Source organism: Malus sylvestris, chromosome 11, assembly GCF_916048215.2.
Source record: "Malus sylvestris chromosome 11, drMalSylv7.2, whole genome shotgun sequence".
NCBI classification, from domain to species: Eukaryota; Viridiplantae; Streptophyta; class Magnoliopsida; order Rosales; family Rosaceae; genus Malus; species Malus sylvestris.
In genome coordinates this window covers 3,993,215-4,017,007 of record NC_062270.1, presented here as the reverse complement: position 1 = coordinate 4,017,007, position 23,793 = coordinate 3,993,215, and the positions used below count along the sequence as shown (strand labels likewise).

Below are 23,793 nucleotides of genomic sequence, written 5' to 3'. Positions count from 1 at the left end.
GTTTAATATGGCATATAATTTTTCTCTCATCCAGTCAACTACATTTTTATACTCATACATGATTGATAGGTTGTATATAGTTTGGCTTAACAATTATGATATGTTGTCGATAATCTTGACTTTAGTGTAGTTAACTGCATTAGAGAAAGACGAGAACTTGTTTGAGATTGTTTTTGGAATAACAAACAAAAACACTTCTTAAGTACATTTGATAGAAAAGCTTAACTGCAATTTTTTTTCTTCATAAAAGCGTTTTTTGAAGAAAACCTACTAATACTTTTGCAGAAAGTACTTAAAATTTTAAAATATTTCAAAATATATTTATAATAATAACGGGTTTAACATAAGTGTTTTAAGCATATGTGTTTTCTACAACAGCAACAGCAGTCCCAAATAAATTTGTGGATTGCTGGTGCAGTGGACTGGTGCTGCTATGCACTTCTCTCCTTTCTTATTCCTTCTCCAACACAAATGATTGATTTAGAGCGAGACAGACCACTCTGGCATTGGGTTGGCTTTTGTTCCACCACACACGCAAAGCAGGAACAATGGATTGTGAATATCGGAAATAACAATTAGGACATGGACATGGCATGGCCAGTAAATTTTACAGAGAAATAATAATGAAACTTTCTAAAAGTAACTCAGTATACATTCTGCCACCTCATGTTTTTGGTATAATATCTCATAATGTTGATACACAATTTAACGTTAAACTATGAGATAACAAAAAATTCATAAAAAATCTCACTTTTGAGTGAGTCGCCCTGAATTCAATTTTAAATTCCAATCTTTAGGCTTGTGTAGGGGGAAGTCATGAAACAGAGAATTATGTGTTATCTTATGATTACAAGATCCAAAAGTTAAAATGGCATTTTGGGATTTACAAATTTGCTACAATCATTAGCATCCCCCACATCATTTTGTTGCTGCTGCAGGAATCTTTTGGAATTTGTGGACAAAAAAATGCCCCTTTGGGTCTTTGATGGCTTTGTCACCTTTTGAGAATTCACATTGTCAATTTTGGCAAGCAAAGATTGTTGAACGGATGAATGTGCCCGAAGAATTCAAGAAAATTTTAAAGGATGAATTCTTCTAACTCCACTATTTTTTAACTTTGGGGTATGCAAACTTGAGATCAATTTGTAAAAATTAGAATGAGAAAAGACATGATTAAGAACGCGGATATCCAAGGTAAAATAAGTGTGATTGCAATTGAAAATAAGATGAGAAACAATTGGTCAATATGGTTGGCCATGTGAATCGAAGACTTACAGATACTCTGGTTAGATGAAGCTATTATAAGAATGAGACTCAAAGCAAAAGGGCATGAAGACCTAACAAAACCGAGAAAGAGACGCTACGAAAAAAAATATGAAATACTTAGGGCTAACAGAAAACTTGGACCAAAACCGAGCTCAATAAAATTCTAGGATTCATACAGCCCACTTCACTTAGTAGAATAAGACATTATAGTATTTTATATAAAAGAGAAACTAAGAAAAGGAGATTCGAACACAGGACCTTCGTCTTCAAGGATAACAGCTCTTAAAGAGGCGAAATTAGCAGAGTACTCTCAACTTTATACTTTGAAATATCTTAAAGATTTGACAAATCATGAGCTCCAACAGTATGGCCAAAACAACTACAGCAGATATACATAAGAAACGTTACACATTGACGATTTATTTTCGAAGTGCTGAAACTTATTTCATTTCGATGAGTTCTTATTGGCCCCACTCGCTCTTCCGAGCGATGCCTCTGTCGGATAATGTTTACCAAAACCAGCAGACTTTGCCAAGGAGCACCAGAGGATGAACCATAAACGTGAATGTTCTCTACAATCACTGCATCGGCAGGAGCACCAGAGGCTGCATATTTCGGTTTTTCATCCGGCAACCTGAAATAAATTTATGTTCTATAATGGAAACTCTTTCTGGAGAACATCTAGATTCCGAGAATCGCAAGCTTCTAACATGTCATTCCTAGAAGCACAGCTGCAACAAAGACAAGAATAATAACGTAATTAATAGGTATATCGCAGAGAGAGGTGATAGATTTTTCAACCTTTGATGTTAACTTACCTCAAAGAAATTCTTAAATATTGCCAACCGTTATCTGCCTTTGGATTCATGGTCAGTGCTCGGACATAGTAACGTATGGAATCCTCATACATACCCTAGTTGCAAAACAAAAGGGGAAAATAAGTAACGGGTCAGGCACTGTTGTGAATCACAAATTTAAGACAATGGGAGACAATATTCTGAGTTCGAAATTCATGCCCACATGAATAATTAAAATCATGGACCGATAACACGCACTCTCAGCACCAAAGTTTCACACCAAATTCAAACTCAAAACAAGGCAGGAAAAAATAAAATTCATTCCCAGACTAAAATTTCAAAGCGATACTAAGCATGAATCAGTGGAGGGATAAACCTGGTTGGCATAACTGATGCCCATATTTGCCCATGCACGAACATAGTTAGGCTTCAAATCTAGTGCCTGTACACCCAGAAGAACCAAAAACAAAAGTTAGTCCAAAGTCGATAAGATAAAATATTCACGAAAATTGATTAAACAAAGAAATACAAATATGCACACTATAGTAATAAAATTGTACGATATATCACGTAGTCTATTTAATTGAAAGGCACCGAAGCCCATTGAAAGGAACAAAAGGAACATAAGTAATAATTATAAATAAAAAACATTGAATTGTTTACTTTATAAATAAGGAAAGATGTGAATAAAACTATTGTTACATTCTATCCTCAAGCAATGGCAATAAGTGCTGCAGGAAAATTGTAAACTCGTCTTTGAACAATGTTGGAAAGCCGCTAGTTCAAGAAGCGTATGAGTAACAATTTCCTTAACACTCACTAACAAAAGCTTATATTAGTATTATAAATGGCAGACAGTTTCTTATTGTTACAGTGACTAAGGTGACTATTTTGTCCTACATTCAGTCTTTCAAAGGCAAGGATTCATTTGCCTTTTTCCATATAAGGTAGTTTAGGAAGAAGAAACCCTGTAAGGGTTGATAACACAAATTACCTGTTGATAAGCCAATATCGCATCAGCACTCTGAACACTGTTTGCTTGTGTTGCTCCAAGCTTGTTCCAAAGTGAGTAATCTTGCGGCTTTAGTTTCAAAGCTGTCCGGAATGACTCGATAGCTTTGTCATATTCTCTTGACAAGTTGTAAAGCACACCAAGTACTATGTGCACATCAGCATCATCAGGTGACATCTGAGCAGCTTCACTGAATAATCTTGCTACCTGCGCATTCAAGTTTTATTCATACCCTATATAGGCTTAGGGGTAACAGTAAGCAACTCAAACCTGAATCTAATATGCACTAAAAACCAATTTCGGGAAAAGAAAATATCCTCTGCTGAATATATTTGGAATATTAGGACCCACAAAACTATAAAGATTCTAAAAGTGAACACTTACATCAGCATAGTACAAGGAATCAGACAGCTCTGGTTTGGCAAGCACCCCATACTTTTGGTGATGGCGTAACCATCCATATAAATATTTCAAAGCAGCTGCCTGCTCCAGTTCTGCAATTTGAAGAGTCATATCAGTTCTTAAGTACTTTAAAGAAGTATTTTCTCGGGTTCCTAGAGTTTTGATTCTAAAGAAAAAGACCACATTTTTTGGCAAACAGAAAAAACCATATATATATATATATATATATATATATATATGTATGTATTTGAGGGGTGTCATTGACTCGATACATTGACCAATTCCTTAAAGAACGTTCAACCAATGATTACTCAAATGAGGTTCTACTATTTTCTTATACATGCAGAAAGAACGACTGACCATTTGTATGACTCACTCCGAGAGCGAGAAGCACTTCGAGATTTGTCGGATCAGCCTCCTGTGCACGCATCATACCTGCTATAGCCTGCAAAGATTACAATTGAGGACATTAATTGTCATTCCATAAAAATAAACACATGCTGAAACACATGTATGAGTCAGACACAGGGTTGAAATAAGGTGATTCTTTGACTTAAGCATGTTTCAAGGAGTTCATATAGTACGACTATATGGAGACCACCAATTCTATAGAGTTATAAACTTACATGGATAATACCACAAGTATACAATTTCTAAACACTAGATAGTAAATATCAAGATAGTAGGATTACCTGTTGATCATCATCATTTTCTGCATGCGCTATTCCAAGTAGCCTCCAACCTTCAGCATTGTCAGGGTTCTTGAGAACTTCAGCTTCTAATGCAAGCACTGCTTCACTCAGAAGACCCTTGTGGAACATTTCCTGGCCTACTTTTAGTGGGTTTGGGTGACCAACATATGGATTCATATCGGAAAATACGTAAACTCCCCTTGCAGCATCACTACGCTGTTTAGTAGCTACTTGCTCATTAATGTACCTGTTTGTCGTGTAAGGAAGGTAAGTTGCTTTAAGGAACTAAATAATGAATACCATAAAAGGTGAGTAATAACACACCCCTTTGACGAATGAGGACTTGGAGCAACATTTATTACTCGAAATATCTCAAACAGACAGACATATAAGTTGACAAACCCATTAAGTATCTATACAAATCTTTTTTCTGTTTTTGATCTAAAATGATAGGATACAAAGTTGGTAACAATACAAGAAGAAACAAGAGAGCGGGGAATCTCACAAAGCCCATGCTCATGAACTGCAAAATCCACTCTTCATTACTCAAGTTTACCTCTTTTGCGATAAAGAAAGTTGAGTGACGCTTAAAAGGGACCAATATTTGAACATCACATCACTTGAATTTCCAGTACTTAAGTCATCAGATACATTCGTTTCAGCAATAGGTGTCAATGTGCACACCAAAACCAACAACAGAAATGCATGATTCACTTAATTGAAATAACTGCAAACTTAAGGGACATGCTTAGTACCTAGGATTGGATTGAATAACTCATTAGATTCAAGGTATGGAAGGAAGAAATGGAGGCCAACTTCCAACTTTTGTCCAACTTGTCCCTTTCAATTCCCCACAAAATGGTAGATATCAACACCATATAACTAATACAAATAATTATTTCACCTTGGAAAAAATTAAGAAGTTCGCCTTCATTTCTTACTTCAACTAACATACCTGAATCTAGTATGTTATCTGATTTAATCCAATCCTAGGCACCAAACGTGACCAAGGTTACTGTTGTGTATTTTACAAATATATGCCACAAATTCATTAGCTATTGGATTATATATCATACCAACTTCTCCAAAGTAGAATATAAAGCTCATAAAGTAGAAAAACATTTTATTTTTTTAAACAAAAGAACAATTTGACTTACTCATCGTATGAATTAACCCAGGTATCAGCTGAACTGTCCCCCAAGAGTCCTTCACCAACCTGATTTCCAAATTCCTCTGCCCAGTCATCAACATGCAACTTAGAAAACTGATTGACCCACTGATCATCAACTGACCCATGCTGCTCTTCTTCAGAAGTAAACTCATTTGCCCATTGATTGGGTCCATGAGATAGCTGGAAAACCATCATAATTAAGACAGCAGAAATTGGAACTGGAGTGAACTCATTGCATAACAAATCAAGGTATTAAAAATAAAAGCTTATATATGAGTTTGCTACCTTATAGAAGGATCGTGTAAATCAGTATTATACTCCAATTGTGACACCAACTTACCAACAAAAAAGTTTATAAATGGTTTCATTTTCCTTCAAGTATGAATGTCTGGCCTTGTCGCATTACAATCGAATATTTTATTTTATTATTTTGTAAATATCTTTGGTTTTTTCCGCTTCAAAACAAGCTCAATCGCTCCAAGATGTAGAAGCATATTCTGAATTTAGTAGTATTGTGTTTGTTAAACTTTGTTTATGTGCAAAAATTTAATTGCATTTGAAATACAACCACCTATTCAGTTACATTAGTTTTTGTCTGTATAAGCTTTTTCTTGCGAAATGATTTTCGGACACCCCTGTTTATTTTTGTCCTTGATTCTCCTATGATTTAGAGGTCGCACTTGGTGCGATGGCAAGTGCCTTCGCCCATGAGCGGTAGGTCTCGGGTTCGAGACTTGGGAGCAGCCTCTCCATAAAATGGGGGTAAGGCTAGCCGACATTCACCTCTCCCAGACCCTGCGTAAAGCGGGAGCCTTGTGCACTGGGTACGACCTTTTTATTCTCCTATGATTTATTCAATCCAAAGGCCCAAAATAAACAGGGTTGTGCATGGGAGAAAAGGGTCTGAGGAAACCACTTCCCCTTTTCTTTTATGTGTCATCCCGCACCATAAGTCATGCAACCCTTCTTAATATCATTCATAAACCAGAACCATGAACACCTCACCTCAACACCCCAAAATAAGTAATTTGGTAGAATCACTTGTACAAATAGGAAAAATTATCTCAAAATGTGTTGGTATATTTCAGATACTGAAAGGGAAAATAAAAGTAGGGAAACAATATTTTGCATTCAGACCAGATTCCTACCTCGCCACGTGTATATTCGTCAGCCCAACTAGGACCTGCATTATACTGCTGTTGATATTCTGATGCCCAGTCCCCTGATGATGTGGCCGGCTTGACTTGATTATCATCAATAATGAGTTCACCACGACTCATTTTTGACACAAACTGGAGAAACCTTGACTTCTACATGCCCCAAAAAGTAAATATATGAATTATGATAATAATAATTCCAAAATGCAGTGTAAATAAATCAATAGTAATACCCTTCATATTTGAGAAAAATCACATGTGATTGGGGCCATCATAACGTTCTGACTAAATGTCATGATAATTAACAGCCCCCAAGCTATTTAATGCCCAAACATCCAGGGATTAATTCATGTAAGCGTTTGCTTACAAAAACTGAAAGTGACACAAGCTAACAAGGACACCTAAAACGTGAATACAGTTAACAGAATTTGGAGCATTTCATGAGAATTTTTATGGGACTTTGCATGATGAATCATCCTTGGGAATTCTATGTTTTTTAAACTTAGAAGCACTAAAAGTAAAAAAAATTGTGTAAAAATGACATATTACAAACATTAGTCATCATTTACAATGGTCTTAAATTCTGCAACTATTGCAGTTCAATGGGTTCAGCAAAAAATGATAAGTCAAGTACAAGGCGTGCAAAAGCTTGGAAAAAGTATGCTTGATTCCAAAACTAATTTGCTAATGTAGTATTCAGAAATAAAAAAAGTTTAAAAATTCAGTCTTGGAAACTACAGAAGCACATGATTGAAGAACGTTTATAAACCTGAAACTTTGGGTCTTCATTCTGTGCTAGTGTATTTGCAAGCATACGAGTTTGCTCCATTGCAGCTAAGCTTGCCATATTTACACCTCTCATATGATCCGCAGACATCAACTGGGACTGTTCCTGTAACCATGCGAAACAGAAAATTATGCATCAATATAGCTCTCATATAAATTTAAATTGATTATAGTTTTGAAATCCAAATCCTGTTACAACGGGGTATCAAGCAGCATATAAACATAGTCTTACTCTTTCAGTTCAAGGTCAACTCACATACAATAGTGTGATGCACCCAAATTAAGGTTGATAAGCCTAGCGTATTTTTGAGGCCAGAACTTGGACAGTCTTCTACTTTTCTTTTCTTTTCTACTCCCCTTATGTTAAATTTATTTTGGTGCTTCTTTATATTACAAGCATACTCCACCATGTATTACGTGTTCGAAACCTCAAAAACATCTTTAGGGCTCTTTTATCTTCATCTCGAACAAGGCCCCTGGTTCCAGGCCAAATACATTTTCCAACCCCAGAATACTGTAACTTAACCTAAAAAACTCAGATACATTGACACCTAAAACCCTCAAACCCCAGAATATTGTAACTTACCCTAAAAAACCTAACATATTGTTACCAGCAATTTTAACTCAAGCACACAATTCCAACCTCCTTGATTAGTAAATCGATTATAGCAAGAACTAGTTGCTAGTGTCGTTCTCCATCACATTATGAAGGTCAATGATTGATCAATAGAAAGTATAGAAACAATGAATGCGACTGAAATACAAGTTACAATACTCCTTTACCTGCTCAAATTCAGAAGCCCAGCCATTGGCACCATGTTGTCGCTCAAATGAGTGAGCCCATGAATTAGGATCACCATGATCTACCCTATGTTGGCTAAATTCAGTGACCCACCCTTGCGCAGCATGAGCACCAGGTTTTGTTATAGCTTGGGATTCATTCCAATAATCGTCTAGTTCCCGAAACCTTGAAGGCAGAGGTCCTTTACTATTGACATCACTGTCAATATCTAAAGAAGATAAAAGTGCATTTACCTGGAAAAATAAAAATAACAAACTTAACATAAACTGTTGAGACTATGAATCTCTTTGGAGAGAAATGGAGCAACTCAAGATACAAAATTCTGAAACAAACCCCTAAGACAAGCAAAAAATGATAATGAGGCCGAAAAAAATGTACAATTGAATGCTCATAAAACAAACCAAGCAGACATCTTCTACTAGAAAAAAAGATACATTTCAAATATAACATAGGTATGAGAAATTTCAAACCTGCCCATTAATAAAATCTTCACTTTTATCAGCAAAGAAGTGCCGTGCCATGATGCTGGTGCGATCACGTATACATTGTTTGTCACCAGCAGACAATCCTAACACTGGAAGTGGAGCAGGACGAAACGGCATTCCACCACGACTACTTTCAACAAATGAGTGCAAAAAGCTTGACAACACCCTTTGTGGTGGCCCTGCAACACATATTTAGAAGGGAAGAATATAAGATAAATCTCAAAATAAACTTTTTAATCCTTTATGCTGAAGATAGACACTACCCCTGGTTGTTTGATGATCAGAAGCAACAACCAGACGTTTAGGCTAAGCATAAAGTACTACTACTACCACAAAGCGGGAAGATGATAAGCAACATACAACTCATCCAATAAGAGAAAGTAACACAAAAAAGCTTTTCATTTTTCTGGATGAACTATAAAATCTCAATAAAAATGCATATTGATCACTTTGAGAGCTCACTTGAGCCAACGAACTGTTACGTATATTGACTGGCAACTGAAAAAATAAACTAAATTTTCAAGATTCTACCTCACTTTAAAGTTAAACCTGTGAAGATATAGCATGATTAAAAGTAGCCCTGAAATTCAAAACACCAAAAGTATCACCCATTATGTGTTTTTCTTATTCAAATGCCAGGTTTTGTGTATTAATCCTCTGACAAACACTCGGCCACAAGCATCTCTACTAATCTCCGATGTTGATAAACAGAGAAACCATTATCCATTCTTGATCAAGCAATCTTGCCATTTATGTCGTTCACTCATTACTTATTTATAAAAGCGAATAACATGTACGACGCGAAAGTCCTAGCAAGTTGTGAATGAAGTGCAACAACCATGAGGTAAATACTACAAAGACAAGCACTTCGAGAAATTTACCATCCAAAGTCGGTTGAAGCTGAGGAGAAGCTCCCATATCATAAATGCGGTCGTGTTGAGGCATATGCATAGGCCCGGGCTGAGAACTCTGTATCTCATCCCACGCATTGTCAAGCAGTCTGTTGCCATCAACGGAGTTGAAGTTCCGAAGAAAGTCCGAGCTCTGACACAAAACGAATGCCAATTAAGCAAAATTAACAAATGCTAAGCAAGTAAAGTCCAACGCTAAAACTAAAGCAGTGGAAAAAGATTGGAGCTTTGGAAGTAAAACCTGAGTGCCGGGCTGCATAAACGGCTGGTCAAACTCGGAGCCGGGGAGCTGTTGCAGGTGGCCATGGCCGTCGGGATAAAACTGCGGCTCAGAAGCAGTCGGCGTCGACGAAGGTATCTCCTTCAACCTCTCCTGCTCACAAAAGAAATCGAATTTCAACAAAACGACGCCGAATTGCTGATCGAAATGAACGAAATACAGAGAGATAGAAAGGACGAAGAGAAGACGAACCTGCTGCTTGGAGGAGGAGCCGATGAGGGCGTTGGCGAGGGCGCCGAAAGGATTGGAGGAAGAAGATTGGCCTGGAACCGCACAAGCTGCTCCGCCGGTAACGAGGTCGCGCATCGCCATGGCGGCCGATGTTCTTCTCCCTCTTCAATCCACACCAGAACTACAAAACAACCGCCACCACTGTATAAATATATATCTCTGTATATCTTTTTTTCTGCGAATTATTTAAATATGAATTAAGAAAAATATGAAGAAATTCTAAGTGGGGTTGTTGGGATTTGTATTGGGGAGATAACAGGAGAGAGAGAGAGAGAGAGGAGAGAGATTTGATAGCTGTTTGAGTTCCTCTTCCTCTTCTTCTTCTTCCCCTGATGGGCTAAAATTGTCTTGGTATGTCAAACTTATCAGATGAATTTAATTAATTAATTTATTTATTTATTTTGGTTCGTCTTCCTCGTTGGATCGTGTGACGCCGCTGACATGAGTAGAGAAGGGTGGTCAAACGGTTAAAAGTAAAAAGTTAACAAGAAAACTAGTTTGGTGTCTTTTTTTCTTTTCTTTTTTATAGGAAAAAGGGAGACAGGCAAAACAAAAAGTGAAAGTAATGAAAAAGGGTTAAAAATTTTGAGTTTTAACGATAATGATAAAATAAAGGGTAAATTGAATAGTACTAGAATTGACTTTTTAGTGTAAAAATGTGATTTTTCGTTAAAGTGAACAGTACCGTAAGCTTTTCATTATAACTCCCAAAACAAAATCGGAAGATAGAATATAAAGATGGATATTCTTAACCGATTGAATTATAATTACCTTTTAAAAAAAATGGACTAAAACTTTCTCACTAAAATGTTTAAAAAGTTTAAAAAGTTCTAATTTTGTTGTCAAAACTATAGTTGGTGTGTTAATTGATCACTTGTTTGGAAGAACTTTTAAAATGATGAAATGACTTTTGGTGAAATTGATTGTGCATTTAAAATGATTTTTCAGGATCTACTTAAATTTGTACTAATAATTGGTTTTGAAAATATCTTTACCAAAAGTGCTTTTAGTTATTTTAAAAGCACTTCCTAACGAGTTCGAACAACAAAATTGTATGAGAGTTGGGGAAATTTTTGCTTGTGATCAGAATACGGGCCGGTACAATACATGAGTAGAAACAATTTCTTGGAAAAAAAATGCAGAAAATTGTACAAAAAAGAAGTTGAAAATTTGAACTTCTAGGGGACAAATGTTTAATCAAATTCTTAAAATGAATAAATATGAGTTTAAGAAATTAAAAAATAAGGCGTTTATTTCAAAACGGCTCTTAAAATTATTTAAAAATAGTTTAACTAAAAGCGCTTTTAAATCACTAAAAAGAGTTTTTAACTAATTATAATAAAAAAATGCTTATTAATAAAAAAATGGAACTTTAACCAAAAGCTCTCAATACGGTTTATTTTAACGAAAAATCACATTTTTAATCCTGATACTATTCACTTTACTATTTATTTTGTCATTTTTGTTAAAAATTCAAATTCTTTTTATTAGTTTTTTTTTTAATCACTTGCATTTTTATTAAACTTTGACGGAAGTGATGAGTAAGCGCTTCGGTTAGTTGGGCTTATATTTATGGGCTTGCACAGATGCCATAACATCGTTTCAAAGCCCACTAGATTCAGGCCCAACCCCTGCAACGAGCTGAGCGAGTCACTCGGAAATTAAAACAAAATAAAATCACAATTAAAATAAATATAAAAAAAAATAAAGAGAGGGGAAAGAAGAGCAAAAGCAAAAGCAAAACCCAAACCGAAACCGGAGCTCCGAAGAGCCAAAAACCAAAACCACCAAATCGCGAAATCGACAAAAAATGGCAGAATCCTCCAGCAGCGGGCTGACGTTCAAGCTCCATCCACTGGTGATCGTCAACATCTCCGATCACTACTCTAGGGTTAAGTCCCAGATGCACCCGCCGATCACCAACACTCCAACACCACCACCCAACAACAGCGCTGAAGGAGCAGTAGAAGCAGCAGCAGCCTCCTCTTCTTCCTCCTCCTCCACCGCCTCCGCCTCGTCTCCGCGGGTCTTCGGCTGCGTTATCGGGGTTCAGAGAGGCCGCACGGTCGAGATCTTCAACAGCTTCGAGCTCCTCTACGATCCCGAGACTCACTCCCTCGACCGCGCCTTCCTCGAGAAGAAGCAAGAGCTCTGTGCGTTCTCGTTTATCATGGCTTTTAATTTTTTTTTCTTAATTTTTTTGTGCGGATTTAGGGTTTTAATCAGTGGCAGTATTTTGCTTTTGCAGATAAGAAGGTGTTTCCACACTTTTACATACTGGGGTGGTACTCCACTGGAACAGATGCTCAGGAATCTGACATGAACATCCACAAAGCTGTAATTTTTTCCGCCCTGTTCTTATTTTATCCGCAATTTGTAATTTATATTATTCGAACCCGTAGATACTGCATTATGTGATAATGTGCTGTTAGGGACCAAATCATGTCAACTATGAACCCGTTAATGATTCTTGAATTTGAAAATCTATAACCAAAGTTTAACTAATTAAACTTGTATAGTTGTAACCGTTGTGTTCTAGTTTTTTGGCGATATGGTTATGGTGCATTTGGTATTCCCCATGATAAGATTGTGTGTTTCTATTGCCACAGTTGATGGATATCAATGAAAGCCCTGTTTATGTTCTTCTCAACCCTTTGATCAATGCTGCTCAAAAGGATCTCCCAATCACTATTTACGAAAGTGGTACGTGTGTATGTAAGATTCTGTGGGCAATTCCAGTTAATTGTAAACTTATAGTTTCCAATTCTGTGAATTTCTGCTATCTGGTTCCTCCATGGCTGAAGCGTGTATTTTTATCATGGCATCTGCATGTAGTTATTTCTCTTTCGTGTATATACTATATACCCTGATTGTTAATGCTTATTTTGGTTTGAACTGGTTCGTTGGAGTTTGCTTGAGATACTGTATTGGATTTCGGCCATTTTTGGTGTTTCTTTGGAAGTAATCCTTAACAAACTACAAGGGCTCTAGTGCCGGTTCCAGTTCTTTCTTTACTCTGTCATACATAAGTCTGTCAAATAAACTTATCTATTATTCAGGGTTGGTCATTTTGAAATGAGTCGCATGCTGTTGTTTACGCTTCTTAACATGATGAGAATATCCATTTGACTAGTTTTCCGGAAAAAAAAAAAAAAAAAAAAAAAAACCCACATTGATGGTGTTGTGCTACAATGTTATCTATTGCTTGCTGCCATTTTCTCAATTTTAATTAAGATTGGTATTGGGTCTTTCTTTTTCTTTTTTTTTCGTTGCCTTCTGTTGTACAATTACTAGTTCTTGCAACATTTATTAGTCATATGAAATCGTGGTCCTAAGTGAAATCCATTGTGCAATGATTTTTTATCATATCAATATTTGTGAATGATGGGGCTTGCTTATTATGTTTCTATTCGCCTAGATTCCTATCTTATGGAAAACTTGTGGGATTTAGACAGATTCTTGGTTCCTATTAGAATCATTTAATGTGGTTTATCATGTTATCTGTTTAAACTATTTGTGGTCTTATGAATGTTAAATATTACAACTGTAGAGATGCATGTCATTGATGGGATTCCACAGCTAATCTTCGTCAGTTCAAGCTATACTATTGAGGTTAGGCTTATTCAATCTTATCTATTTTAAAAGTTATTATTATCAACTAGAGTTTACTGAGACATTTTCTTGTGTGTGCGCTTCAAAGACTGTGGAAGCTGAGCGCATTTCAGTTGACCATGTTGCCCATCTTAAACCATCTGATGGAGGTTCAGCAGCAACTCAATGTGAGTCCTCAGTTGATCACGTTGCTTGTCTCACACCGATTCTTCCCCCCAAAAGATAAGTGGACGTTCGCATCTATTTCTGATACAAACTAATACAACCTGGGTTGTGTGCAGTGGCTGCTCATCTTACTGGAATTCACAGTGCCATCAAGATGCTAAATAGCAGAATTAGAGTGCTTCATCACTATCTTCTTGCTATGCAGAAAGGTAAGCGCATACTTTTAGTATAATTACAAGTCTTTGCCTGGAGCCATGTTTTAGAAAGGTCCAGAAGTCATACTAATTGCTCTTGTTTCTCTACCCGCAGGTGATATACCTTGTGAAAATTCACTGCTAAGACAAGTATCAAGTCTTCTGAGAAGGTTGCCTGCCATAGAATCGGGGAAATTTCAAGATGATTTCTTGATGGTGAGTGTTACTTGTTTGAATTGTGAATTCACTAGTAGAGGCATGCATTTAATTGTAATATTAGAGAAATAAGCATTATTTAAAAATGGGAAGATGGCATAATAATTTTGGATGGTATTGGGCAATGGTAAAAGATTTGGTCGTACTCTTCCCAGTTTTATATGTTTCATCAGAATAAACTAGTTATATTAATCGTAAGAGCTGTATTCAGTAGAGCTCATTGTTTAAGCTTTATGGTTCAGAAAAGCTCTTCATTTATGATTCATTTCTCCAATAATCAATTTTATCTTCTTGTTTATTTGAATTAAAAGATTGTGTAATCCATAACTGTAAATAAGGCCTCTTTGTCGAGATTTTTCCTCTCTTTTCACGATTTACATATAATATGATTGTGGATACTGGATGATGATTAAGCTGACATATTTATCCCGTGAATCACTCATGTTGCTGACTCTTTTTTTATTTTTGGTAGGAATACAATGACACTTTGTTGATTACATATTTGGCTGTGCTGACCAACTGCTCAAGGTATGAGATGTTGCCTTTCTTGCACTAATATGTTTTCCCTTGCATGTGATTCTTAACGAACTGAATGAAACTTTTCAATGTCGATTATTTTATTACAATTGAAGTCATGTAAAAAAGTTGTTGCACCAAAAGGAAAGATAAACATAGAATGTAACCAAAACTTTTTCTATGCCAATGACTTTGAAACGCGAGAGTACCTATCTAGCAATTGCTAGTACTTCCTGCCCTGAATGATTGTAGGGTTTGGCAAATGGGCGCCATTTTACAAGCTTTTGTCAACAAATGCTGACTGATGGTGTCCTGAATTATATACGATAAGTCTTTGATGTGCGGTCACAAATATTGTTCTTACTCCTAGACTAAACTTGTTTATAATGCGGGTGTTGTCATAAGGTTGAATATACGAATTACGTTCATAATTAGGATCTTAGTCGATACTAATGCAATTACCAAGTTTGCATTCCTACAGTTGCACTGTACTCTTCAGTAGTTGAATATGGCATTGTATTTTCTATTCATTGATCGTTTGTTACAATATTTTGACAAGTTCTCTTTGTTTCTTTTTGTTCAGTACAACGAATGAGCTGGTCGACAAGTTCAACACCGCATATGATAGGCACAGTCGAAGAGGTGGACGGACTGCTTATTTCTGAAAGCTGCTTTGCCATAATATTTAGCAGTGTTTAGTTTCTTTGAGAACTTTTTGGGTGCTGCTGGATTTGTTTGACTGCATAATGGATAGCACATATAAGTGTAGAAATTGAAATATTACTCGGACCTTGATCATTCGAAAAGAAAATCACACCTTACATTATTTCACCGTATAAATGCTATAATTTGAACGGTTTTTCTTTTTATTATCATCCAAACAAGGTTTTTATTATCAGACAAGGATTGTCTGCCCTCCTTGTTCCTGTGCCTTCCAATGCCCTTCTGTTTGTGTGATCACGGTTAAGCCACGTCAACATTTTATATTACTATTCATTTTTGTCTTATTATCTCTATAAAAAATAATATGAAATGTTGACGTGGTTTAACTGTGATCACACAAAACAGGAGGGCACGGAAACAAAGAGGGCAGACAATCCTTGTCCTTTATTATCATCCAAAGAAGGGAATACTAGCAATTGCCAGATAGGTACCCTCGATTGTCAGACTTTGCCTTGCTACCCTTGATTGTCAAACTTTGCCTTTCTTAATGTTCGTGAGAGGACGTGTAAGAATGTGAGGACAAAGTCCCGTCTCAGGACCCTAATGTGCAATATTGCATATATTGTTGAGTCGTTCAGGGATTTCATTGGCCCTGTTGAGATTCTGTACCTGCTTCTAAATGACCCTCGTGCCATCAGCGCCAAATCAACATTTGAATGGTTACGATTAAACCATATCAACATCTTAGATTGAATTCTTTAGAGAGAGAGAGAGAAAGAGAGAGAGAGAGAGAGAGTGGAGAGAGAGGAATTAGTCACAGAGAAGCAACATCATGGACATTTCTAAGGAGTTGAACGACTCCCTCTATTGTCAATTAGTTTCCTTCGCCACATGCCTCGGCTAACATTACTAAACTATCATTAATTTCAAACATGGGTTTTATAAACTGATTGTTGCAAGCCAAGACTGTAATTTGTACCTCTTCTGCTGAGCACGCTCTCTATTTTCAACTGGTGATAGCAGCTAGAGCAGATTAGGCCGCCATCTTTACCTCGTCAATGGCTTTGTTGCTCGGTACTTCGACAGAGAAATAACATTCGATAAAAGGGGAGTTTCATAGAGGATGTCTATTTCCCTCCATGGAATTGCCATCCATCATAACATCCCATTTCACAGCATTCCAGACATATCTTCAGCCATGGCTTTTGGTTACAAATATCACTCAGAGCTCCGTATCCTTTGCTAGACAGATAAGTATTCCCAATACCAAGCCAGTGTAGTCCCGCGAAGGAAGGCCTCTTCAGCAACACCAATGAATCAATAGACAAACCACTGCAACTTGTAAGGTCCAGCCTCCGAAGGGGTTTGCATTCGTCTCGGAACCTTTTCCTTGTAGCCAAAACTTCCAGGGAAGAATCAGTCACAGAGAGGCAACATCTTAAACACAACTCTGTAATCTCCGTACCGACCATGGCAATTGTAAGAACGGCTTTATCTGATATATTCGGGATATATCCTAAATCCAGGGACGACAAAGTTTTGCCAATTGTGCCTCCACCATCGAATAAAAGAGAAACTCCTTCGTCGGTCACCCTTGTACAGTATCTGAGACACAAATGAGTAATGGGTGGAGTCCCCTGGCCAAGAATGGACAAACCGTAATCAGTGATATCAGCTCCTGTGAGATTCAGCGTGGTTAAGCTACGCAGACATGAGATGGAACTGAGGCAGGAATCTGCTATGCTCTTACAGCCACAGAGGTAAAGCACCTCCAAGGTGCTGGAACAGGTCAGCTGCTTCACAGCTTCACTGGTTATAAAACTACACGACAGCAATTTTACCTCAACAAGGGAACATGGGAACTCATTAACATTAAGAAAGGCCAAGTCTGACAATCGGAAGGCATTTCGAGCTTCAAATTTCTTCAAGTTCAGACATGATTGTAAGATCGATGTATAGCCTGCGTCACTGACTTTGGAGAACCCACAGAGTCTCACTGACTGTAGACCTTTGCAGCCCTCAGAAAGAAGAAACATGCCCACATCAGTTACTCTTTTGAATGAAATTTGGTAGTTTTGTCTCCTTCGTACAAGAGACAATCCAATCAAATGATGACAGGATGCCACATATTGAAGCCCGGTGTTTGTCAAGTCGAGGTTCGGAAGTGGTTCCATATGTGGTCTATCTTCAAGATCTAGCTCTACCAAATGGGGAAGACTGCGGGCAATGACAATGATCAGCTGATCAGATATAACATCTAAGACGAGGGACAAGCGCTGCAATGTCAATCCAGATGACAATGGAGAGATGGGAAAGCTGATATGAGCTCTTTGCACATTATTCCTGCCAGCACCAACTCTACTTTGATCAACTAGACGAATCGCGTCATGCTCAAGCACCGACTGCAACTTCATGCTTTTAAGAGTACTAGGTAGGACGAAATCAATGGACTGAAAAGCAGTTGAATCGAAATCTCTCCCTCGAATCTTAAGAGATAAAGACTCCAAGAACAAGCATCCATTAAGCATGCAGTCCAGGTAAAACTTAAGTTCCTTATCCGAGTCTACCAATTCTAGCATAAGCACCCTAACCACACAAACAAAAACTTCCCATTACAAAAAACATCAAGATGCGGTCTTTCGTGATTATAGCACGTGAATTAGTAACACCATGTAGCGCGGTGACAAAAATAAAAAATTCGGATACCTCAGATTAGGGCAGGTCTGTCCAATGGAAGCAAAGACTTGATAGGACAGCATATAGCAGCTCAACAAATTCAGTTCTTGGATATGTGGCCCCAGAACATTTCTGATTGCCGAATTTTCGAGGCGGAGGCAGTTAACGGTGAGGCTGATGAGGCCTGTGCAGCCACCAACAATGCCACTCAAAATCTGCGCATCCGGATAAAATGCCTGCAAATACAAAAATAACTTCAAAATTTCCATCTTTTCAACAAATTTCAGTTCCAAAAACAAAACCCAGATAATAATTTCAACCAAAATTCAGAAAGTGAGAGAATTTTACGGAGAGATCGAGAGAGGAGACAAAGGGAAGGGCCCGAGAGACTGAGAAGTTCATGGCTTTGCTGACGCAAGCAAGCGAGGAAAGAGATTCGATGTCCAGCTTGAGAAGAATCTCCTTTATTAATAGGCAGATGTGCAGTCTCTCCAAACCCATCGTCCTTTCTTCTTCTTCTGCTCCGTCTTCTCCGATCTCCTGTTGCTCGCTGGTTTCGAGCTTTTTGTGTAATCAGAGGACGAGTTTTGGGAAATGCATTCTCTCGGTTGGGCTTTTATGTGGAAACGGAGCTCGGCTGCTGAAAAATCAGCAGCAGCTCTTGATAGCGAATTACGGTCGATGCATATCCAAATAATTAATTTTTTAATTATAATTTGAACACATGTTTATTTGTGTGATTCACTAGCAGTAAGATTGTTTTAGCAGCCAAGCTTTCTCTTTTATGTGGCGCTTCTTTTTTATTTTTTTATGTTTTTTTATGGGTTTACCCGATAATCCATCACCATTAGTTTTTTTTTTTTTTTTTTCTTTCAAGAGAGAGATGGTGTTTTCTATTTTGGACAAGAAGATTGGCTTCTAAAAAATTGAGGAAACTCGAGTAGGATTATCTTCATTCCTAATCTATCTTCCCTCCCAATCTCTCTTTTCTGTCATCCTTTCTTATTTAAACAGTTGCGATTATGTCACGTCTACTTCTTGTTTTGAATTTTGTATATAGAAATAAAACAAAAAGAAAAGTGTGAGAGGAGGGGATGGAAGGGAATGGAAATAGAAGGGGAGATAATTCTACTCCCTTTAAAAGAGGCCAAGATCTATTTACAGAATTTCATGTTTATAATATATATCACTACATCTTTATAAAAAATTAATTAAAATTAATATTGTTTAGTTATTAAATTATATAAAAATAAATTGATGGATCCGGTAAATACATTATGAACCGTTTATTTATATGCTATGATAGATTGACTAAACGGTCTTACATTTAATTATTTTTTTACAGAAATGATCTTTACAGAGTGATTTGTAATATGAGCAATTTGATCATAAATACGAAGTTTTGTGAATAGCTCACAAAGTATTCTAAGGTGGAACTCCTCCTCAACCTAACCTTCAAATCAACAGTACTTAAAATTTGGTATTCCTACTCAAGTTTTAGGTGGACGGTTCAATACTTTGTTGAGATTTGGTATTCCTACTCAAGTTTTAGGTAGACGGTTTAATACTTTGTTGAGTTAGATATGTAGATGTGGCAGACTTATTATGTAGTTTAACCTTAATCGCTAAACTTTAATATTGTTATTAAAAAAATTAATGGCAAGTGTCATGCATAAGTTCTTCTGGTTCAAGGTTGTGGATATGTCTTTGCGCTGGTGGTGAGAGTAATCAATCTCTCCCTAACTTTTTCATTACAAAAAAAATTAAAAAATTAATGGCAAGGGTAACATGAACTTTGATGGAGTAAATAGTAGTGAAACAACAAATTCCAAGTAGAACTGAATTTGAGAACTCAATCCTCTTATTGGTACGACAAGCATAAAACGTGAACCAACAATGCTGATTCAAACAGACAATTCAGATGTCGAAATAAGGACGCCATCGTTATCTGCATACAACCATTCGCCTTCACGAATCAAGGTTCCCGCAATGTTGATCGGAACATGCTTTTCTCCGACGCCTTTTTTGTTCGATTTCATCGGATGAGATGCCAAAGCCCTCACCCCAATATCACACTCATTGATCTCATCTACATCTCTAATGCAGCCATTCACCACAATACCTGCCCATCCCATGTTTTGAGCCAACTGTCCCAAGTTCCCTCCAACCAAAGCACATCTCATGCTTCCTCCTCCGTCAATGACCAAAACTCTTCCCTCGCCTTTGGTTTCGAGAAGCTGTCTGACTAAGACATTGTCCTCAAACACCTTGAGTGTCGTAATGGGGCCTGAGAATGCTCGGGATTGTCCGTATACCTGGAAAATTGGTGGCAGCACACGCAAACCTCCGCTTCCCACAAGAGTTGTATTCGTATCACAAATTTCAGCAGTTGCTAAGGTAGCCATATTTCGCCTGCAGATGCATACAGTCTGCATATCATCAAAAAGTGGTAATGCACATAAAAACTACCTAAGAATAAGCTCAAGCAAAACAACCAACAATAACTTCTCGTCGCAGTTACAGATTCCTAGCATGCTAGTACACTCGAGAAAATAGAGGGAAAGAACCGGAGTTTTGGATAAATATAGGAGCAGCATTGTGCATATTACTGGTTTACTAGCTCGTAAATTCATAGACTGACCACCATATTTCCATTCCATATAACCAAATAAGTGAGAAAACATATTAGGACACACTTTGTTAGGACAATTCATCCCACAATCTGAAAAATAGTGTATCTTGGAATTGTTTACGAGCTCCTGGACACCCTTCCTTTACAAGCCAAGCCGGATTTTAGGGGCAAGTTCTACTCATGACCTGTTAACAATTGGTATCAGAGCCTGATTTCAGCGCGCAGCTAAGCCGCCTCAAACAAAGGGAAAGGAGTACCACCGGGCTAGAGACAGAGAAATTTCTTTGTGCACAAATGTGTGTGCAATTTCACTAAAGAACACTCAGGTTTTAAGACATTCAGCAATTCTCAACCCATACATGCAAATTTGGATTCACGAGAGATACAGTGACCATCACAAACATCCGTGCCTAAAATTATTTCTTTTCCAAAGTATGGATCAAGGATAGCACAGCACAAATTAAACTAATCGAAGGCGAAAACCCCGATCTTCATATGGAAATCTAGAGAAAGCTAATGAGGCCAAGCTTAAATCTTCCTATATGTTCCAAAAGTTGAAAGAGCAGCATGAGATTAAACAGTCTTAATTAGCAAAAGGAAAGAGGCGCAGACAGGGATGAATAAGTTGATTAAGTTACCAGCTAGGGGCATAAATTCACAAAATTTTAATAAAACATGAGGATTTCATATAAAATATAACAGATAAGCCAACTAACATCTCTAATCCTTAAGAACTCATCTAATTATACAATGAATTAATCAGTAACAAATGAGAAGATGCTAAAGGGTAGATTTCCCCACTCCCAAGTTTCTCGTTTGCACTCCTCTCCTTGTCTTTGTCCATTGATTCTAGGGAGGAGTGTAGTGGAGAAAATGAGAGTACGAAAATCACTTTCTAAATACAGATACGGACATAAACTAACCTAAATTCAAGATAATAACGGTATTTCAAGCCAAACACTTGTCGTAACATCTAATTTTCACACACTCTCAACATGAAAATATTATCTTCACCAATCTCCGAACACAGACAAATTTACACAAGGAAAGCAGAAAACAGGAAACTGAAGCTTACCCAGAAGAGAGAATGAGATGACAGTGTTTATTCCTCTCTTTTTCTATGTTTGCTTACAACTCACAAGGTGAAGTCTTTCGTCCCCTTTTTTATAAAAGTAATTATAAAAATAAAAATAGTTAACAGAGAGTCAAAAGAAGCTGATATCAGCCCTGAATAGGCTCACTGGTCGTTACCAATTTGGCAGCAGATTATCCTGTTGAGTTCTGTGCCCCAGAAATTTCTTGGAAGTTGCACTACCCGCCAAAGTTAGTTAATTAGCCTTTCCGTCCCTCGAGGGATTCTTGGGCTGGTCCAAGTTAGAAGGGTTGGGCTGCTAATTTCCTTAGGTTTCATGGGTCATGTTGTGGACTAATGCCAAGCCGAACCAGATAATGTGGTTCAAATTGCTACACATAATTAGGTACATAGGCCGACCCAGCACTGTAAATTGATCGAGCCGAGTCGACTGATAAGACGAGAGCCGGTTTGGGTCAATCTATCAGGCTATCCCTGATTTTCAGAGGATAATCGGTTAGGTTTTCAACGATGATTATGGGTCGGTCCAGCCCAATGCAGGAGTGAATCGTGATGTGGTACCAAGAAAACAACTTGGTCTGAACGAGGCTCGAACTTAGGTATGGCCGAAAACAATTGGCCTCTTCACTAGTTCGTTTGGCAGTGCGACGGACAAAATTCTAATTCAGCCTCAACCGGTTCTGTAAAGTCTCATTTTGAGACACGATATGTTAGACTTTTGTCCGATTTAATAAGTCAGGTTCGTTTACTAAAAGATCACCAAATATTAGCCAAAATAGCACTCCAATTTATTGAAATAGTTAAATCCATACCAAACAACCAAATAGCTGTGTCACTCAAAATTATGATACCATGAAAGAAACAAAGATCAAATACAAGAAAGTGGAAGTTGAAAAACCCAACAGAAACTTACATTTTTTTATTTTGTGAACGTTTACACAGATGAGTAATCGTAGCACAACTCTTTCTTGTATGATTCAAATACCACGTAATGTCATTGTTAAACACAATACACAATAGTACAATACCACCTAATGGTCAAATGCAATAAACCATTTCTGAATATACTGAATTTGGCTGCTAACGTTTCCAAGATTTACACATTCCCTCCAACTTCGTTGACCTAAATTGAAATGTCGGTTCCTGCCCCACATTTGCTTCTTACAGGCAGAGCAGCTGTAATTTTTATAGGGCAACATCTGCAGCAGCTTTTGTTGCCAAGAATATAGCAGCAGCTGCCCCCATTGTAGACTTGTAGTAGATAAATACATATTGCTCTTTTTATTCTTTTTGTGGCATTACAAACAAAAACGCAAGGGATTACCACCATATCCTTTGTTTTAAGAGAAATAATAACAAATAAGGCCTATTTGAAATTGCTTTTGTAGGAAGCACTTCTATTTAAAAGTGCTTTTGCTAAATGACGCTTATAAATATGTTTAAAATTTAAATTTTTTTAGTTCTTAGAATTGTATTCTGAAGAAGCACATAGCAAACGTTTCTGCATAAACCACTTCTTCAACATATAAGTGTTTTTAAGTTTTTCTACAACATAATATATAAGAATCAATTTTAAGGTGCATATATATTTCTCTTTCTCGATTATTCAAATGTTCATGAAAAAAATGAAAAAGCAGTTATATATATATATATATATATATATATATATATATATATATATATATATATATCAATATCATGAAAGGTGATGTTATCAACACTCCTTATATTAATTTTTATTATTTGATTTTCTTTAATTCAATCGATAGCCGAAAAATAAAAAAAACTTGTGAAAGATAAAAAAATAATGCGTGAATATCACCACGAATCATGAATTGATATGATATCACAATACAGCCACACGGCCTTGGTTTATATGTAAGTTATAATGAATTCAAAATCACGAAAACGATATGTAGCATAATCATGGCTAGCTATTGCTTTCACTTATAATTTGGTCGGCTCAAAATGTCAAAGCAAAAAGGTTATTAGGGAAAGAAAAGAAAATTTGAACAACATATGGGCTGGTGGGTA

The 23,793-nt window shown here is 37.0% G+C and overlaps 4 protein-coding genes across 9 annotated transcripts; 1 reads left to right on the top strand and 3 right to left on the bottom strand.

The window, feature by feature from the left end:
• Nucleotides 1-1,562: 1,562 nt before the first annotated feature.
• On the bottom strand, nucleotides 1,563-10,357 carry LOC126589703 (peroxisome biogenesis protein 5-like). The gene is made up of 15 exons (XM_050255082.1): nucleotides 9,954-10,357; nucleotides 9,723-9,854; nucleotides 9,452-9,614; nucleotides 8,556-8,749; nucleotides 8,067-8,318; nucleotides 7,267-7,389; nucleotides 6,489-6,650; nucleotides 5,327-5,520; nucleotides 4,170-4,416; nucleotides 3,838-3,922; nucleotides 3,460-3,569; nucleotides 3,058-3,282; nucleotides 2,440-2,505; nucleotides 2,085-2,179; nucleotides 1,563-1,997 (listed from the first exon to the last, which is right to left on the bottom strand). The coding sequence occupies exons 1-15, from the start codon at nucleotides 10,071-10,073 to the stop codon at nucleotides 1,919-1,921; spliced, it is 2,247 nt and encodes a 748-aa protein (XP_050111039.1). The 5' UTR covers nucleotides 10,074-10,357; the 3' UTR covers nucleotides 1,563-1,918.
• Nucleotides 10,358-11,700: 1,343 nt separating this feature from the next.
• Nucleotides 11,701-15,521, top strand: LOC126589771 (COP9 signalosome complex subunit 6a-like). The gene is made up of 9 exons (XM_050255162.1): nucleotides 11,701-12,145; nucleotides 12,241-12,329; nucleotides 12,602-12,695; nucleotides 13,543-13,604; nucleotides 13,693-13,771; nucleotides 13,886-13,978; nucleotides 14,079-14,179; nucleotides 14,652-14,707; nucleotides 15,279-15,521. Exons 1-9 carry the CDS (start codon nucleotides 11,803-11,805, stop codon nucleotides 15,358-15,360), a joined length of 999 nt encoding a protein of 332 aa, XP_050111119.1. The 5' UTR covers nucleotides 11,701-11,802; the 3' UTR covers nucleotides 15,361-15,521.
• A 647-nt stretch (nucleotides 15,522-16,168) lies between these two features.
• LOC126589768 (F-box protein At-B) lies at nucleotides 16,169-18,714 on the bottom strand. Its single transcript, XM_050255161.1, has 3 exons — nucleotides 18,383-18,714; nucleotides 18,065-18,270; nucleotides 16,169-17,944 (listed from the first exon to the last, which is right to left on the bottom strand). Exons 1-3 carry the CDS (start codon nucleotides 18,533-18,535, stop codon nucleotides 16,486-16,488), a joined length of 1,818 nt encoding a protein of 605 aa, XP_050111118.1. The 5' UTR covers nucleotides 18,536-18,714; the 3' UTR covers nucleotides 16,169-16,485.
• A 1,095-nt stretch (nucleotides 18,715-19,809) lies between these two features.
• Nucleotides 19,810-21,940, bottom strand: LOC126588225 (putative 4-hydroxy-4-methyl-2-oxoglutarate aldolase 3). Of its 6 annotated transcripts, none has more exons than XM_050253304.1 (2): nucleotides 21,742-21,940; nucleotides 19,810-20,463 (listed from the first exon to the last, which is right to left on the bottom strand). In XM_050253304.1, exon 2 carries the CDS (start codon nucleotides 20,437-20,439, stop codon nucleotides 19,939-19,941), a length of 501 nt encoding a protein of 166 aa, XP_050109261.1. In that variant the 5' UTR covers nucleotides 20,440-20,463; nucleotides 21,742-21,940; the 3' UTR covers nucleotides 19,810-19,938. The 6 variants fall into 6 exon arrangements, with proteins under 6 accessions (XP_050109261.1, XP_050109260.1, XP_050109257.1 ...); XM_050253303.1 differs by having other exon boundaries at nucleotides 19,810-20,446; nucleotides 21,742-21,937; XM_050253300.1 differs by lacking the exon at nucleotides 21,742-21,940 and adding an exon at nucleotides 21,590-21,728 and having other exon boundaries at nucleotides 19,810-20,446.
• Nucleotides 21,941-23,793: the final 1,853 nt, after the last annotated feature.

Coding starts and splice junctions, on each gene's coding strand:
- LOC126589771 (XM_050255162.1), top strand. CDS start 11,803: ATGGCAGAATCCTCCAGCAGCGGGCTGACGTTCAAGCTCCATCCACTG. Junction 12,330..12,601: donor ACATGAACATCCACAAAGCT/GTAATTTTTTCC, acceptor CTATTGCCACAG/TTGATGGATATCAATGAAAG. Junction 12,696..13,542: donor AATCACTATTTACGAAAGTG/GTACGTGTGTAT, acceptor TTACAACTGTAG/AGATGCATGTCATTGATGGG.
- LOC126589768 (XM_050255161.1), bottom strand. CDS start 18,535: ATGGGTTTGGAGAGACTGCACATCTGCCTATTAATAAAGGAGATTCTT. Junction 18,271..18,382: donor TCTCCTCTCTCGATCTCTCC/GTAAAATTCTCT, acceptor TTGTATTTGCAG/GCATTTTATCCGGATGCGCA. Junction 17,945..18,064: donor CAGACCTGCCCTAATCTGAG/GTATCCGAATTT, acceptor TTGTGTGGTTAG/GGTGCTTATGCTAGAATTGG.
- LOC126588225 (XM_050253300.1), bottom strand. CDS start 21,639: ATGTTACGACAAGTGTTTGGCTTGAAATACCGTTATTATCTTGAATTT. Junction 20,447..21,589: donor CGTTATTATCTTGAATTTAG/GTTAGTTTATGT, acceptor ATGCATCTGCAG/GCGAAATATGGCTACCTTAG.
- LOC126589703 (XM_050255082.1), bottom strand. CDS start 10,073: ATGGCGATGCGCGACCTCGTTACCGGCGGAGCAGCTTGTGCGGTTCCA. Junction 2,506..3,057: donor CGATATTGGCTTATCAACAG/GTAATTTGTGTT, acceptor CTGGGTGTACAG/GCACTAGATTTGAAGCCTAA. Junction 2,180..2,439: donor GCATCAGTTATGCCAACCAG/GTTTATCCCTCC, acceptor TTTTGCAACTAG/GGTATGTATGAGGATTCCAT.